This window comes from Echiichthys vipera (assembly GCF_963691815.1).
Source record: "Echiichthys vipera genome assembly, chromosome: 15".
Taxonomy (NCBI): domain Eukaryota; kingdom Metazoa; phylum Chordata; class Actinopteri; order Perciformes; family Trachinidae; genus Echiichthys; species Echiichthys vipera.
In genome coordinates, this window is record NC_139840.1 from 1,527,047 (window position 1) to 1,544,445 (window position 17,399).

The 17,399-nt window shown below is 45.4% G+C and overlaps 2 protein-coding genes across 3 annotated transcripts; both read left to right on the top strand.

Annotated features, from left to right (window-relative positions):
- The first annotated feature begins 2,213 nt into the window (after window positions 1-2,213).
- Window positions 2,214-13,122, top strand: ift57 (intraflagellar transport 57 homolog (Chlamydomonas)). Of its 2 annotated transcripts, XM_083928518.1 has the most exons (11): window positions 2,214-2,370; window positions 3,451-3,625; window positions 5,770-5,888; window positions 6,217-6,307; window positions 7,355-7,423; window positions 7,516-7,638; window positions 8,193-8,264; window positions 10,109-10,240; window positions 11,604-11,666; window positions 12,793-12,859; window positions 12,939-13,122. In XM_083928518.1, the coding sequence occupies exons 1-11, from the start codon at window positions 2,216-2,218 to the stop codon at window positions 13,118-13,120; spliced, it is 1,248 nt and encodes a 415-aa protein (XP_083784644.1). In that variant the 5' UTR covers window positions 2,214-2,215; the 3' UTR covers window positions 13,121-13,122. The 2 variants fall into 2 exon arrangements, with proteins under 2 accessions (XP_083784644.1, XP_083784645.1); XM_083928519.1 differs by lacking the exons at window positions 10,109-10,240; window positions 11,604-11,666.
- A 1,816-nt stretch (window positions 13,123-14,938) lies between these two features.
- On the top strand, window positions 14,939-17,011 carry LOC310957786 (tripartite motif-containing protein 16-like). The gene has a single exon (XM_083928517.1). The coding sequence runs from the start codon at window positions 14,966-14,968 to the stop codon at window positions 16,631-16,633; it is 1,668 nt and encodes a 555-aa protein (XP_083784643.1). The 5' UTR covers window positions 14,939-14,965; the 3' UTR covers window positions 16,634-17,011.
- Window positions 17,012-17,399: the final 388 nt, after the last annotated feature.

Below are 17,399 nucleotides of genomic sequence, written 5' to 3' on the forward strand. Positions count from 1 at the left end.
ACCTTTGATGGTGATTTTTGAAAGTGCTGCTATAGCTAACGTAGCTACATGCTAACGTCAGGGAAAGCTGCATCTTGGTTGATTTTTCTCCACATTTTCAGATCTGATTCCTGCTGGAATTGGTTTGATTGTGTATTTTTTTGTTGTAGAAGCCTTTATTGTTTATTTCTCGCTGTTAAATAAATTGAAAGAAGGTGTTTACGCCAATGCGTCCATCGGGTATTAACTAGCATCGACCCTAGGTCAGTGGAGAGTGGAGGCTGTCAGTGGACGCGGCTCGCTGAGCACAATCAGGGATGCAGCCGGCGCTCTGCAGGCCTGTCAATCAAACGCAGTCACCTGGGAGCTCCACCTGTGTGCTCACAGGCAGGCAGGCAGCAGCATGCAGATTAAACAAACACCACCCCCTCTGCACCGCCTGCTGCACCACAGGAGGGATGCGGATATGAATTATTCACACGCGCAGGCTTCACTGTGTGTGTTGTGCATGCAGGTGTGTATCATGCGGCGCCAGATAAAGGAACCAGGCTCTGTGACAGAGATATAGGAGCGTTATCTCAGTGTGATCAGATCTCACTTATCTGCAACGCACCGAGCAAAATGAAGCACAACACACCACCAACACTCTTTATTATAATAAAGCATCCAGAGCTTTATTCATGGGACGTGATTCTCTGTTACATGTGAAGTAGCTTAGAGGTTATTGGTTATTATTGGTTATTTTATGATGTATTTATTATATCTCCTTGTGTTTTTTTAAGCTGCCGGAAACTTAATTTCCTTGCAGGTGTTCATCCCAAAGGATCAATAAAGAGAAGTCTGAGTCTGAGTCTGAGCCTGAGCCTGAGTCTGAGTCTGAGTCTGAGTCTGAGTCTTAGTCTAAGTCTCTGAGTCTGAGTCTGAGTCTGAGTCGGAGTCGGAGTCTGTGTCTGTGTTTGTGTCAGAGTCTGTGTCTTAGTCTAAGTCTCTGAGTCTGAGTCTGAGTCTGAGTCTGAGTCTGAGTCGGAGTCGGAGTCGGAGTCGGAGTCGGAGTCTGTGTCTGAGCCTGAGTCTGAGTCTGAGTCTGAGTCTGAGTATTAGTCTAAGTCTCTGAGTCGGAGTCGGAGTCGGAGTCGGAGTCGGAGTCGGAGTCGGAGTCTGTGTCTGTGTCAGAGTCAGAGTCAGAGTCTAAGTCTAAGTCTGTGTCTGAGTCTGAGTCTGAGTTTAAGTCTGAGACTAAGTCTGAGTCTGAGTCGCAGTCCGAGTCTAAGTCTGATGTACTTATTTTGTTTTGTTAATATAATGATAATATAACTATTAATTATATAACTTATAAGTTTACTTATGAGTGAACAATTTAGACGAGAGTTCCGTCTGATTTAATCGATATTTTACAAACTAATTTAAATAAATTATAACAATATACTGCATTTTTAAGAGGGTAACTAATTTGTTTGGAAACATTTATATTTTTTAATCATTATTCTGTTTTAAATTTTAAACTTTTAATGTTTTATAACTGTTTTGTTTTGTTAATTCAGTATAAATTGAATAAATAAATAAATAAATTAAAGTGTTTTTGGTCCACACTCCACCAGTTACAGTACAATTTGATTTTAAGATATTTTACAAAATAATTAAAATAAATTATATTAAAATATATTTCATTTTTCTCAGGGTGACACGTTTGTTTGGAAATATAATAATATTATTATTATTTTTTAGATATAATTGTTTGTTTTGTTTTGTAAATACAGTATAAATTATAAGGGTTTTTGATCCAAACACCAGCTTTTAATTTGAAAGCCTTGACAGCAAAGTAACTTCCGGAAGACTTTTATTCCGCAGGGTCACAGCGGAAGTGCTTGAATATAGTTAACGGTGCTAACAGCTAGCCCCGTTACATGATTTAAATATTACATTTTCTACAAGTTTGTCGTATTTTAAGTGTCTGAGCTTTTAGATTTTATTATAACAGATAAAATAAAATAAAGTTTGATAAACGTCGAGTTTGAATTTAAGTTTTAAACATGATTCCGCCGCCAGCTAACGTTAGCTACTTAGCCAGCTAGCGTTAGCTCTCGGTTGCCTGACAACAGAGAAGCAGCCAAACAAACCGGGACCACAGCTAGCTCAGCGGGCTAACACATGCTAACGTAGCTGGATAAACGGACTCTCGTCGACTTGTTTTGGTGTTTTATGATTTAAAACGTTTGCCGGGACACGAGCACGGAAGATGGCGGAGGACGGGAGGAGAGGGGACGGAGAGGACCGCGGCCCCGGAGCCGCTCATCAGGTGTTTGTGGTGATGGAGGTTCTGCTGGAGAAACTCAAGGTCCTGAACTACGAGGAGGAGGTTCTGGAGAAACACAACATGAAACACCTGTCCAGGTGAGACAGACACACACACAGGTAACACACACACACACACACACACACACACACACACACACACACACACAGGTAACACACACACACACACAGGTAACACACTGTTTAACACCTGTCCAGGTGAGAGACACACACACACAGGTAACACACACACACACACAGAGGTAACAAACACACACAGGTAACACACACACAGGTAACACACTGTTTAATAACTGTCCAGGTGAGACACGCACACACAGAGGTAACACACACACACACACACACACACAAACAGGTAACAAACACAGGTAACACACTGTTTAACATCTGTCCAGGTGAGACACACACACACACACACACACACACACACACACACACAGGTAACACACAAACACACAGTTAAGACACACACACACACAGGTAACACACTGTTTAACATCTGTCCAGGTGAGACACACACACACACACAGAGGTAACACACTGTTTAACATCTCTCCAGGTGAGAGACACACACACACACAGACAGGTAACACACACACAGGTAACACACACAGGTAACACACTGTTTAACATCTGTCCAGGTGAGACACACACACACACACCATGTGTGTGTTTGTGTAAAGAGCCCAAAATGGCTCCTGTTAAGAGACACGCTTACGACGCAGAGTTTACACTCAAGGCCATTAGTCACGCAGCAGAACACGGGAATAGAGCAGCAGCCAGAGAGTTGAACATGAACCAATCAATGGTGCCGAAGTGGAGGAAGCAACAAGACGACCTCCCCTGACTGTTGTGTTGACGTTCCCTTTAGCGCAGCTCCATCTAATGGATGCAGAACGTGACCCCAGCCTCCACTGTAGCGTCTGTTCTATGCTCCTGATAATGTGGTGACCTTATAGTGCGGAAAATACGGTAATACAATAATAATACTAATTAAAATAATACCTTTTATTTATATAAGACTTTACAAAAGTACGTTACAAAGTTTCCTCACAGGCAGAAAAGGAAAGCATGTCAGATAAATGTGATAAGAGCAGATTTCCTCGTCTGTTGTTAAGAGACAGTAAGTCACTCTCTCCCTCTGCTTCCCCCGCGCAGACATTACTTTGTCTCCAGTCCGTATCTGGCGTTCAACTCCGGCGAGCAGTTCTTCATGTTCACCATCATCGCGGCGTGGCTCATCAACGAGGCGGGGAGGCCGTTCACCGAGCCGCAGGAGTACGACGAGCCCAACGCCACCGTGTCCAACATCCTGGCAGAGCTCAGGGCTTTCGTGAGTAACTTCATCTCAAGATTCAGGTTTGGAGACGCCGCAAACGTTGTTTTCTCATCTCATCTTCAGCCTCTTATCCGGGGTCAGGTCTCAGGGGCAGCAGCTCCAGCAGGGGACCCCCAACTTCCCTTTCCCGGGCCACATTAACCAGCTCTAACTGGGGGATCCTGAGGCGTTCCCAGGCCAGTGTGGAGATCTAATCTCTCCACCTGGTCCTGGGTCTTCCCTGAGGCCTCCTCCCAGCTGGACAGGAACGAACAGACATACCCAGCTCTGTGGAGGACGGACATCTGACAGTTTTAAGTTTACACACACTATTAAAACAGGAGAATAGTAGAAACAAGCACATCTAAGGTGACAGATTATAATAGCAGCAGGAAGCATCACGCAGGACCACAGCAGCAGGCACCACCACCATCAGCAGAGACCTGCGAGACGACAAACCACAAACAACTGCAGGGAAGAAGTTGAATTAGTGACATGGGCTGATGAGACATGAATGATACAGACAGAGAGGAGAGAAGCTCCGAGGATCAGGAACAGGATCATCCCCCGGCAGACTCGGACTATAGGGGGGAGAAGTTCAGCATCTGTGAGGAACTCGGAGTAGAGCCGCTGCTCCTTTGCGTTGAAAGGAGCCAGTTGAGGTGGTTCAGGATCATCTGGTAAGGATGAACCCTGGGCGCCTCCCTAGGGAGGTGTTCCAGGCACGTCCAGCTGGGAGGAGGCCTCGGGGAAGACCCAGGACCAGGTGGAGAGATTAGATCTCCACACTGGCCTGGGAACGCCTCAGGACCCCCAGTTAGAGCTGGTTAATGTGGCCCGGGAAAGGGAAGTTTGGGGTCCCCTGCTGGAGCTTCTGCCCCCGAGACCTGATCCAGGATCAGAGGCCGAAGATGAGATGAGACTCGGCCTATAGCAGCAGAATTAAGCAGAACAACATCAGCTTACAAATAACGTAGCTAAGGGCTCGTAGCTGTGAGCTTTATCAAAGAGGAAAGTTTTAAGTTTACTCTTAAATAAGGGGACAGTGTCTGCCTCCAGAATAACACTTGGGAGTTGGTTCCACAGGAGAGGAGCTTGGTAGCTGAAGGCTCTGCCTCCTGTTCTACTTTTGGGGACTCTAGGAACGACGAGTAGCCCTGCATCCTCAGAGCGCAGAGATCTAGTCGGGTAATACAGTACTATGAGCTCTTTAGGCGGCACTAGCTCAGTCCATACGTGACTCGGCTGGGAACTGGAGGGTCGCCGGATTGAGTCCCTGTGTGGACCATGTATGGAGCGTGGACTGGTGGCTGGAGAGGTGCCAGTTCATCTCCTGGGCACTGCCGAGATGCTGTTTAACAAGGCACCGAACCCCTAACTGCTCAGGGCGCTGGTCACTGGCAGCCCCCTCGCTCTGACATCTCTCCATTAATTGCATGTATATAGGTCCTGTTTGTGCATGTGTGTGTGTTTCGGGCCTGTGTGTGTAACATGTATAATAATAAGAGTGAAAAAATAGAATTTCCCCTTTCAGGATTAATAAAGTAATTCTCCTTCTTCTTAAGAAACCCCGAAGCCTGACCAATAAGAAGGATTTTAAGTTCGACTCTATGATTTTACAGGACGCCAGTGCAAAGAAGCTAAAACAGGAGAAACATGATCTCTTCGGTTTGTTTTAGTTCGTACTCGAGCTGCATCATTTTGGACTCTTAACAGAGTTCTTGGAGCAGCCTGATAGGACTTTATTGTGACAGGCGTGCAGCTTTAATGTTGTACCTACATTTCATCCTGACCGGGCTGTTAAAAGTCTCCCCACACGCAGACAAAGAGTTCATTTAGTGCTCGCTTATTCTGAACCTGCGTCTCGACAGCTTCACTTTCCACTTCCATAATCGAGCGTCTGCTTCTTGGAGCTCGGACTAAAAAGGTCTGAAAAAGTTTTTAAGAAGTCACATTTATCTCTGATGAAACTTTCAGAGTCTGTAGCTCGACGGATGAACCGTGAATAAAGCCGATGAATGAAACATGTGTAACAATGAATACATTTTTCCCGAGTGCTTTGATCCGGAGCTCAGCCGCGGCCGGCACAGGCGCCTCGCTGTCCGCTGCTGTTTCGCGGTCAGAGCTCATTTGACCCGCGGCTGTTTTGTGTCTGTCAGGGTGTGAAGGTCGACTTCCCGCCGTCCAAACTGAAATCGGGCTCCGGTGAATACGTCTGCTTCGTGCTGGATCGACTGGCCGAAGAGGCTCTGAAGAGGAAGGGCTTCTCCTTCAAAAGGTAATCAAAGGTTTCTCCCCTCGCCTCTTTAAAGCCGCTTCCACGCACGCACCGCAAACCCGAGATGATCCAGACGGGACGAGGAGGAGCAGACGTTACCCAGAGTTTCTCCTTCCAGCTCTTCAGCACATAGAGCATTGAGGGCGCCCTCCCACTGTGCCTCCGTCCCGTGCCCCGTGCTTTAGGGTCCTTGTCCCCCCCTCCAGGCCCGTTTGTACTCACACTACCTGGGCCTCGGAGAATGCTTCTTGCTGCCTATACGTCATCACGCCGTAACACGTCACACGCATTGTCTTTTGACTTCCTGTCCCTTTCTACTTCCCTCCAGACCGAGCTACCCAACAGAAACCACAGAAGAAGAGTCGGTGTTGGAGGATGACGCGGAGCTCACGCTCAGCAGAGTGGAGGAGGAGATGATCGTAGGTGTCTCAGCTTCATGAGTGTAACTGTACGAGTGGAGCCGTTGATCTGTTCCTGGCGTGTTAGAGTTTAGGTTTCCGTAACGTTACGACGTGAGCGACTAAAGAGAGGAGATGTTTGTGTGACCCCGTCAAAATAAAAGGAACACGCTTTAAAACAAAGCAAACCGTGTTCTGCAGCTGGATCAGTGTCACAGGTTCAGGTCACTTTTTACCGTCTTGGATTCAGGAAAACATCACAATCAAACACACGCCTGAGATAAAACAAGCAGATGAATCTGTCATAACACACACACACACACACACTCACATACAAACACACACACACACACACACACACACACACACACACACACCGCTGCACCTAATTAGAACTGTTTATCTCGGTATTAGGACATTTTTAACTCATGTATTCCTTTAATATCATAAATATGACTTAATAATTCATAACTATAACTTTTTATCTCGTTATTAGGACATTTAATCTCTTAATTTTGACTTTTTATCGTCTTTTTTACTCATGTATGACATTTTAACTTACAATTAAGACCATTAAAATAATAATAATTTTTTATCTCAGAATTTCAACAAAGCTCTTAACTGTGACATTTTAACTCATATTTTACATCATAACACAACATCTGGACTCATAATTTTGACTATTTCTTATTTTAACTCATTACTTTTTAGTCATAATTGTGACGTTTTAACTCAGAAAAATATATTTTTCAATCATTACAAGACATTTGATCTCATTATTTTGACATTTTCACTCTTGTATTCCTTTTATAAATCATAAATAAGACTTAATAATTCATAATTATAACGTTTTATCTCGTTTTGTGACATTTTAACTCATAAATTATTATTTTTTTCAATCATTACAAAACATTAGATCTCATAATTATGACATTTTTACTCACAATAAGGATTTTTTTTTACATTTGATCTCCTAATCTCTTTTATCTTGTTAACATGACTTTGACACGTTAATCTTCTGTGGTTCACTGTTGGAAAGCTGCGCAGTAAAGTTGTGTGTGACCTCAGGAGGAGCCCGATGATGAGGACGAGAACGTGATGGACCTGGAGGCTCTGAAGTTACGAACCACCCACGCCGTGAGTTCAACACGATGCTTTCAAAGGCTCTCAAATCACGTCGTTAACTTCAACTCTGCATCACTTTGTCGTTTTGTGTGTTTCCCCGGCAGGAAGTAGAACCGTCCACCAAACCGGACGACATCCTGGAGGCGACGGTCGACGCGGCAGAGTGGAACCTGGAGGTGGAGAGAGTCCTGCCGCAACTCAAAGTCACCATCAGGACAGACAATAAGGTACGCGCTCACCTGAGCACCACCTTTATCCCAAAGGGGATTCCACCGCGGACTCAATCGCACATAAAATGACCTCAGAACCGCCGTAGGCCTCGTGCTCGTACACGTGTAAACGTGCTTTACTAAAGCCCACCTCTCTCAGACGGGCCGTGGACGGCAAGCGTGCCGCTCCTAGACGTGGTATGGTTGCACTCACACTGGTCAAAGAAACCAGACTTTAACCGTGTTTGGGCACGGTACGGAGGCACAGTGTGTGTGCGCCCTCAGTGAAGTTTTGACACGTCCTCCTGCTGCAAACGTCACTGTGGGTGGAATGTAGCATTGATGCACGACACAAGAGGGCGCCATTACCCCGCTCACCAGGGATGAAATGGAAGTTTGACTCCTCTCTGACACCTTTGACATGTGTTTTAGGATTTAATCACTTACAAATGTTTTAAACGCTGCCGTTATTTAAAGGACACCCTTCTTTGTGTCACAGCTGCTGGAATTTCCCAGCATGCTCTCTGATGCGTTTGCTGCTGTTCTCTGGACCATGTGTTTTCACTCTGCAGGACTGGAGGATCCACGTGGACCAGATGCATCAACACAGAGACGGGATCAAGTCCTCGCTCAAAGAGGCCAAGGTGCGTTCACTGACCTGTAGTTATAACAGCAGAGACGAGTGTTTCACTGACGTCTGTGTGTGTTTGTGTGTGTCAGCGTGTGTGTGTGTCAGCGTGTGTGTGTGTGGCTCCACCTGCTGTTTTTTATATGAATTACCGACTTTCCACATCCAGTCACTTCTGCACACTTTATTATTTGACTTCACTACGACGAGCCTCTGCTGTGTATTGATATGACGACGCACTGCAAGGATTCATGTTTCACTTGCACACGTGATCTAAAGCAGGGAAGTCAAAGTCAAACACATCAGAGGGCCAAAAAAAACAAATCTGCAACGAGCCGAGGGCCGAACTGATATAAGACTGTGGGAAGCGTGCCGTTTCATTTCCATGTGTGTGTTTGTGTAAAGAGCCCAAAATGGCTCCTGTTAAGAGACACGCTTACGACGCAGAGTTTACACTCAAGGCCATTAGTCACGCAGCAGAACACGGGAACAGAGCAGCAGCCAGAGAGTTGAACATGAACCAATCAATGGAAGCAACCAGACGACCTCCCCTGACTGTTGTTGACGTTCCCTTTAGAGCAGCTCCATCTAATGGATGCAGAACGTGACCCCAGCCTCCACTGTAGCATCTGTTCTATGCTCCTTATAATGTGGGGCGCCTTAGATATGAAAAAAGTTTCAAAATAAGACGTTCATTAAAGGTGCTCCTTATAGTGCGGAAAATACGGTTCTTCAAACACCCTGTGCTCATCGTCCACCTTCCCTTTAGCCATTATTGGGAGGGGGGGGTCTGAAAGTCGACATCTGCCCTGAATGAATTCGATTTAATGACATTTTAATAATTTAATTTATTGATTATTTTTCCATTTGCACTGTTAGATCTATAGTTTTTTAATTTTTATAATTTTCTTTATGAATTTCTTCACTTCTTTCACATTTTCGTGCCTCTCTTGTTCCTTCGGGTCCGTGAGCTTCTTGAAAGTCTGGGTCTTGGGTCCTTGGGTCTTGGGTCTTGGGTCTTGGGTCTTTGGTTCTTGGGTCTTGGGTCCTTGGGTCCTTGGGTCTTGGGTCTTGGGTCTTTGGGTCCTTGGGTCTTGGGTCCTTGGGTCCTTGGGTCTTGGGTCCTTGGGTCCTTGGGTCTTGGGTCCTTGGGTCTTGGGTCTTGGGTCTTGGGTCCTTGGGTCTTGGGTCCTTGGGTCTTGGCTCTTGGGTCCTTGGCTCTTGGGTCTTGGGTCCTTTGGTCTTGGCTCTTGGGTCCTTGGGTCTTGGGTCTTGGGTCCTTGGGTCTTGGGTCCTTGGGTCTTGGGTCTTGGGTCTTGGGTCCTTGGGTCTTGGGTCCTTGGGTCCTTGGCTCTTGGATCTTGGGTCTTGGGTCCTGGGTCTTGGGTCCTTGGGTCTTGGGTCCTTGGCTCTTGGGTCCTTGGGTCTTGGCTCTTGGGTCCTTAGGTCTTGGGTCCTTGGGTCTTGGGTCTTGGGTCTTGGGTCCTTGGGTCTTGGGTCCTTGGGTCTTGGGTCCTTGGGTCTTGGGTCCTTGGCTCTTGGCTCTTGGGTCCTTGGGTCTTGGGTCATTGGGTCTTGGGTCTTGGGTCCTTGGGTCTTGGGTCCTTGGGTCTTGGGTCCTTGGGTCTTGGGTCCTTGGGTCTTGGGTCATTGGGTCTTGGGTCTTGGGTCCTTGGGTCTTGGCTCTTGGCTCTTGGGTCCTTGGGTCTTGGGTCCTTGGGTCTTGGGTCCTTGGGTCTTGGGTCTTTGGTCCTGGAGTCCTTGGGTCTTGGGTCCTGGGGTCCTTGGGTCTTGGGTCCTTGGGTCTTGGGTCCTGGGGCCGTGAGTTTCACTTGTGTCGGTCCTGTGGTGTCTCTGCAGAGCTTCCTGGACAAACTGCAGGAGGACATCGGTAAGACTCTGGAGAAGGTGAGCAGCAGAGAGAAATACATCAACAACCAGCTGGAGCATCTGATCCAGGAGTACCGCAGCGCTCAGGCCAAACTCAGCGAGGTGAACGCCAACACGCCGCCGCTCTCAAGACGCCAAAAATATATACAAACGAAATGAACGGGGAAGTAAATGCTGTTCTGTCCTGGTTTAGATTTCAAACTCAAACATTTCATTTCAAAGACGACAATATTAATCATTATAATGAGAAAGTTCCTCAAAAAAACAACAAAGTAAACAAATACGGCGTTATTTTATGATACAAAGTCTTTATTTATGATACAAAGTCTTTATTTTATGATACAAAGTCTTTATTTTATGATACAAAGTCTTTATTTTATGATACAAAGTCTTTATTTTATGATACAAAGTCTTTATTTTATGATACAAAGTCTTTATTTTATGATTCAAAGTCTTTATTTTATGATACAAAGTCTTTATTTTATGATACAAAGTCTTTATTTTATGATTCAAAGTCTTTATTTTATGAAACAAAGTCTTTATTTTATGATACAAAGTCTTTATTTTATGATACAAAGTCTTTATTTTAAGATACAAAGTCTTTATTTTATGATACAAAGTCTTTATTTTATGATTCAAAGTCTTTAATTATGATACAAAGTCTTTAAATTATGATACAAAGTCTTTATTTTATGATACAAAGTCTTTATTTTAAGATACAAAGTCTTTATTTTATGACACAAAGTCTTTATTTATGATACAAAGTCTTTATTTTATGATACGAAGTCTTTATTTAATGATACAAAGTCTTTATTTTATGATACAAAGTCTTTATTTTATGATTCAAAGTCTTTAATTATGATACAAAGTCTTTATTTTATGATACAAAGTCTTTATTTTACGATACAAAGTCTTTATTTTATGATACAAAGTCTTTATTTTATGATACAAAGTCTTTATTTTATGATACAAAGTCTTTAATTAATGTTACAAAGTCTTTATTTTATGATACAAAGTCTTTATTTTATGATACAAAGTCTTTATTTAATGATACAAAGTCTTTATTTTATGATACAAAGTCTTTATTTTATGATACAAAGTCTTTATTTTATGATACAAAGTCTTTAATTAATGTTACAAAGTCTTTATTTTATGATTCAAAGTCTTTATTTTATGATACAAAGTCTGTATTTTATGATTCAAAGTCTTTATTTTATGATTCAAAGTCTTTAATTTATGATACAAAGTCTTTATTTTATGATACAAAGTCTTTATTTTACGATACAAAGTCTTTATTTTATGATACAAAGTCTTTATTATATGATATATTTCGTTCTTTATCACGTTGGCAGGAGTGGGCTCTGATATCGTCACGTGTGGTTCAAATTTTTTGGAGGTTTATAGAAATAATGTGGAAGTTTATGGAAGAATCAGATCCTGGAATCAAACCTGTGTTCTCCACCAGGCGAAGGAGCGTTACCAGCAGGCCAGTGGAGGCGTGACGGAGAGGACCCGAGTCCTGGCAGAGGTCAGTGAACACACCACACACTCGAGTCCATGTGGGGAAACGTCTCCAGGAGGCGGGGGCAGCAGCTCCAGCAGGGGACCCCAAACTTCCCTTTCCCGGGCCACATTAACCAGCTCTAACTGGGGGATCCTGAGGCGTTCCCAGGCCAGTGTGGAGATCTAATCTCTCCACCTGGTCCTGGGTCTTCCCCGAGGCCTCCTCCCAGCTGGACGTGCCTGGAACACCTCCCTAGGGAGGCGCCCAGGGTTCATCCTTACCAGATGATCCTGAACCACCTCAACTGGCTCCTTTCAACGCAAAGGAGCAGCGGCTCTACTCCGAGTTCCTCACGGATGCTGAACTTCTCCCCCTCTCTCTAAGGCGCACCTAAAAACCTTCAAATGTCTCAAAAGCCGACAGTGCTCCTTATAATCCGGTGCTCCTTATATATGGACCAATATTGAGCCACAACAGGTCTCCAACTACGGTGAGCAGCCGCCGACTCTATTTTCCCCCGTAGAAGAAGTAACGCGCGGTGCATGTTGAGATATACGACTGCGTGAAGCGTGCCGTTTCATTTCCATGTGTGTGTTTGTGTAAAGAGCCCAAAATGGCTCCTGTTAAGAGACACGCTTACGACGCAGAGTTTACACTCAAGGCCATCAGTCACGCAGCAGAACACGGGAATAGAGCAGCAGCCAGAGAGTTGAACATGAACCAATCAATGGTGCCCAAGTGGAGGAAGCAACAAGACGACCTGCGCCGAGTAAAGAAGACTGAACAGAGTTTAGAGGGAACAGAGCGAGACGGCTGCAGCTGGAGGACAAACTCCAACAGTGGGTTGTTGAACAGAGAGCAGCAAGTAGAAGAGTCCGTACGATCACTGTTCCACTGAAGGCAGCAGCGCTAGCACGCCAACTTAGCATCAATGAGTTTAGAGGCGGTCCTTAACGTAAACCCAGCCTCCACTGTAGCGTCTGTTCTATGCGCCTTATAATGCGGTGCGCCTTATAATGCGGAAAATACTGTAATCCCAAACCATCACAATCACTGGATTTAATCCTTTTCTCTGGGATCTGGGAGAAAATGAGCTCTGGGTTGGGACTTGCGGACAGTTTGTGAGCTCGTCTGTGTGTTTCTGTTTCAGATCAGTGAGGAGCTGGAGAAGGTGAAGCAGGAGATGGAGGAGAAGGGCAGCAGCATGTCTGACGGAGGTGACGCTCGTGTCTGATTCTCTGTGTGTGTTCAGCCGTCTTTGTTTGGTTCTGACCGTGTGTCTGCGTTCGTCTGCAGCTCCGGTGGTGAAGATCAAGCAGAGTCTGACCAAGTTGAAGCAGGAGATCGTTCAGATGAACGTGAGGACCGGCGTCGTCGAGCACACGCTGCTGCAGGCCAAGCTCAAAGAGAAGTCCAACATGACACGGGACATGCACGCCACCAACATCCCTGAGGCCGCCGCCGGCCCCTTCTCTTAGGTCCACCTCCACGTCGGCCCCTTCTCTTAAGTCCAACTCCACACCCATCCCTTCCCTTAGGTCCACCTCTACACCGGTCCCTTCTCTAAGGTCCACCTCCACGCCGGTCCCTTTTCTTAGGTCCACCTTCTCTAAGGTCCACCTCCACGCCGGTCCCTTTTCTTAGGTCCACCTTCTCTTAGGTCCACCTCCATGCTGGTCCCTTCTCTAAGGTCCACCTCCACGCCGGGACATTCTCTAAGGTCCACCTCCACACCGGTCCCTTCCCTAAGATCCACATTCTCTTTGGTCCACCTCCACGCTGGTCCCTTCTCTTAGTTCCACCTCCACGTCGGTCCCTTCTTTAAGGTCCACTTCCACACTGGTCCCTTCTCTTGGGTCCACCTCAACACCGGTCCCTTCTCCACGCCAGTCCCTTCTCCACGCCAGTCCCTTTCTCTTAGGTCCACCTCTATTACGGTCCCTTCTCTTAGGTCCACCTCCACGCCGGTCCCTTCTCTTAGGTCCACCTCCACGCCGGGCCCTTCTCTTAGGTCCACCTCCACGCCGGGCCCTTCTCTTAGGTCCACCTCAACGCCTGTCCCTTCTCTAAGGTCCACCTCAACGCCAGTCCCTTCTCTTAGGTCCACCTCCACGCCAGTCCCTTCTCTTAGGTCCACCTCCATGCCGGCCCCTTCTCTAAGGTCCACCTTACCAAAAATGGAACGGGCGATACCCGCTCACACTCCGCTCTCATGTTCCAGTTGGATCCTTCAAACTTTGTGGAGTTTCACCTAAAAACTGAACATAAACTAACTTTATATTTCAAAAACATTATTTTTGTATTTGCAGCAGCGTCTTGTTCTTTAACATTTGAAGTTGAACAGTTAATCCATTTGGTACTTTGTCTTGAATGTCACTTATTTATGACTCAGCTTCGTTTCTATATGAATAGTATTTGACATATTTTTTGTGTATTTGAACAGAAAATAAATGTTGATGCAGGTAATAATCTGTCTTCAGACGTCGCCAACAGATGCACTATTTGTTCCTGGAGTGAAATATTTAAACTTCAACAGTTAAAGGTAAATTTGCAGCCTATATCAGGTACAGTTGTGGAATCATGAAAGTAATATATGATCCTTCAGATGTGGTTACAAGTACGTCCATGTTTTTAATCAGAATTCAAGAAGTCAGAGACGTTTTTAACGAGTAGCCCTCTCTCCCATCTTCTCTATCAGACCTGAATGCAGCATCAGTTGGAATTGGGTCGCTTTCTTCTGACTCTTTATCTTTGGGCGGGAGGTTCGAGGTTCTCCGTTCCCTCTGCTGTTTTAAGGATGAGGGACTGATATTTTCCCGTCTTGTGTTCGTGTGACTCCTAGACTATTACACTGTGTCCTGACAGCATGTCCTTTAAAGTATTTTATGACTGTTTAGTGTGATAACTTCTTATGTCAGTCAACTGTTTTTAACCAAAGAAAGAAAAGTGAACAGAAAGAGTGAGGGAGAGTCAGAGAAATATATCGCCATCACCAAAACCTGAGGACAACACAAAGTACGTTACACCTAAAAATGTTTGTTTGCAGATGTGGAGCAGGTTAGGACGGCTGCATTTAATGAGGAAACAACAACAAGTGCTGCTCCTCGTCCTGGAACGCAGAAAAGCCTGATAACCTCTCCCTGCTCTCAAACACACATAGTTCCTTGTTCCCTCCCCTTCAGATCCACACTGTGAGGATGGGTGTAACCAACCTGAGCTGACGATCCCCATTCACTGCAGTGACATGTTGTTGAGATCAGAGCTCAAACTAGTTTCACTTCTGAGGAAGTGAGACTCAGACAGCCGTTGTTACTGAGAGGGAGATGGCGCAGAAAGGAGTTCAGCTGAACCAGGAAAACTTCTCTTGTTCGATCTGTCTGGATCTACTGAAGGATCCGGTGACTCTTCCCTGTGGACACAGCTACTGCCTGAGCTGTGTTAAACTCCACTGGGATGAAGAAGATAAGAAGCACGTCCACACTTGCCCTCAGTGCAGGAAGTTCTTTGTACCGAGGCCTGCCCTGGTGAAAAACACCTTGTTGGCAGATGTAGTGGAGGAACTGAAGAAGACTGGACTCCAAGCTGCTCCTGGTGATCACTGCTATGCTGGACCTGAAGATGTGGCGTGTGATGTCTGCACCGGGAGGAAACTGAAAGCTCTCAAGTCCTGTCTGGTGTGTCTGATCTCTTACTGTGATCAACACCTTCAGCCTCACTATGAATCTGCTGCCTTTAAAAAACACCAGCTGGTGGAGCCCTCCAAGACGCTGCAGGAGAACATCTGCTCTCGTCACGATGAGGTGATGAAGATGTTCTGCCGCACTGATCAGCAGTGTATCTGTTATCTGTGCTCTGTGGACCAACACAAAGGCCACGACACGGTCTCAGCTGCAGCAGAGAGGAGCGAGAGGCAGAGAGAGGTCGAGGGGAGTCGACTAAACATCCAGCAGAGGATCCAGGACAGAGAGAACGATGTGAAGCTGCTTCAGCAGGAGGTGGAGGCCATCAACCGCTCTGCTGATGAAGCAGTGGAGGACAGTGAGAGGAGCTTCAGCGAGCTGATCCATCTCCTGGAGCAAAGACGCTCTGAAGTGAAGCAGCAGCTCAGATCCCAGCAGGACACTGAAGTGAGTCGAGTCAAAGAGCTTCAGGAGGAGCTGGAGCAGGAGATCACTGAGCTGAAGAGGAGAGACGCTGAGCTGGAGCAGCTCTCACACACAGAGGACCACAGCCAGTTTCTACACAGCTACACCTCCCTGTCTCCACTCAGTCCGTCTGCATCCAGCCTCAACGTCCGTCCTCTGAGACACTTTGAGGACGTGACAGCAGCCGTGTCAGAACTCAGAGAGAAACTACAGGACGTCCTGAGAGAGGGACAGACAAACGTCTCACTGACTGAAGTGGATGTTTTACTGTCACAACCAGAACCAGAGCCCAGGACCGAAGCGGACTTCTTAAAATACTCATGTGAACTCACACTGGATCCAAACACAGCAAACTCCTGTCTTTCTTTATCTGAGGGGAACAGAAAAGCAACAGTAATGAGAAAAATACAGTCTTATTCAAGTCACCCAGACAGATTCACTGGATGGATTCAGGTCCTGAGTAGAGAGAGTCTGACTGGACGTTGTTACTGGGAGGTGGAGTGGACCGGTTTTGGAGTTTCTGTAGCAGTCACATACAAGAACATCAGCAGAGACGGGGGCTCGAGGGAAAGTGGATTTGGCCAAAATGACAAATCTTGGGTGTTAGATTGTGACGATACCGGTTATAAGTTTTGGTACAAGGGTAACAGAGCTCCCGTCTCAGGTCCTCGGTCCTCCAGAGTGGGAGTGTACCTGGATCACAGAGCAGGTGTTCTGTCCTTCTACAGCGTCTCTGGAACCAGGACTCTCCTCCACAGAGTCCAGACCACGTTCACACGGCCTCTCTACGCTGGACTCAGGTTTTCTTATTCTGACGTCAGTGCTGAGTTCTGCAAACTGAGATAGTCTCGTCTCTGCGGTTCCTCTGTCCTGAATGCCATTTATTACTCATCTTCATTTGTTTATCTTCTATCTGTCCATCTCTTATTTTATCAGTTGTCCAAAGTCGCAACAACGAGGCTGAAGCTGATACCGGAAACTGTGGTATTTCCCCTTCAAAATAAGAGTAATGTCAATATGCAGGGAAACATATTACAAAGATAAGAGCTGCTGTCTGAGGCAGTGACATATTTATCATAAACATTGAGTTCTTTATTATTTTTCGTGTACTGTTTCTTTAAACCTCATGTTTCCTTTTAATAAAGAAGGAATTTCATTTTACAGGGAAACTTGTTTTTAACGACATACGACAATAAATGCTTTGACTTTAACATTCACTGATGTTTTTACTGGTTCATAATGTGCAGAAAACACTTTTACATAAAGATGAAGCATCATCCTAATAAACATGTCTTTTTGTGGTGGTTTTGCATCTTTTTTTAGTCATTTTGCATCTTTTTGTGGTGGTTTTGCATCTATTTTTAGTCATTTTGCATCTTTTTGTGCTGATTTTGCATCTATTTTTAGTCATTTTGCATCTTTTTGTGGTGGTTTTGCATCTATTTTTAGTCATTTTGCATCTTTTTGTGCTGGTTTTGCATCTATTTTTATTCATTTTGCATCTTTTTGTGGTGGTTTTGCATCTATTTTTAATCATTTTGCATCTTTTTGTGCTGGTTTTGCATCTATTTTTAGTCATTTTGCATCTTTTTGTGCTGGTTTTGCATCTATT

What these genes read in the sequence shown, in the direction of transcription:
- ift57 (XM_083928518.1), top strand. Translation starts at nt 2,216, where the DNA reads ATGGCGGAGGACGGGAGGAGAGGGGACGGAGAGGACCGCGGCCCCGGA. An exon ending in AGTTACGAACCACCCACGCC is followed by an intron (nt 7,424 to 7,515) that starts GTGAGTTCAACA and finishes TTTCCCCGGCAG; the next exon opens with GAAGTAGAACCGTCCACCAA. An exon ending in GGACCCGAGTCCTGGCAGAG is followed by an intron (nt 11,667 to 12,792) that starts GTCAGTGAACAC and finishes TTTCTGTTTCAG; the next exon opens with ATCAGTGAGGAGCTGGAGAA.
- LOC310957786 (XM_083928517.1), top strand. Translation starts at nt 14,966, where the DNA reads ATGGCGCAGAAAGGAGTTCAGCTGAACCAGGAAAACTTCTCTTGTTCG.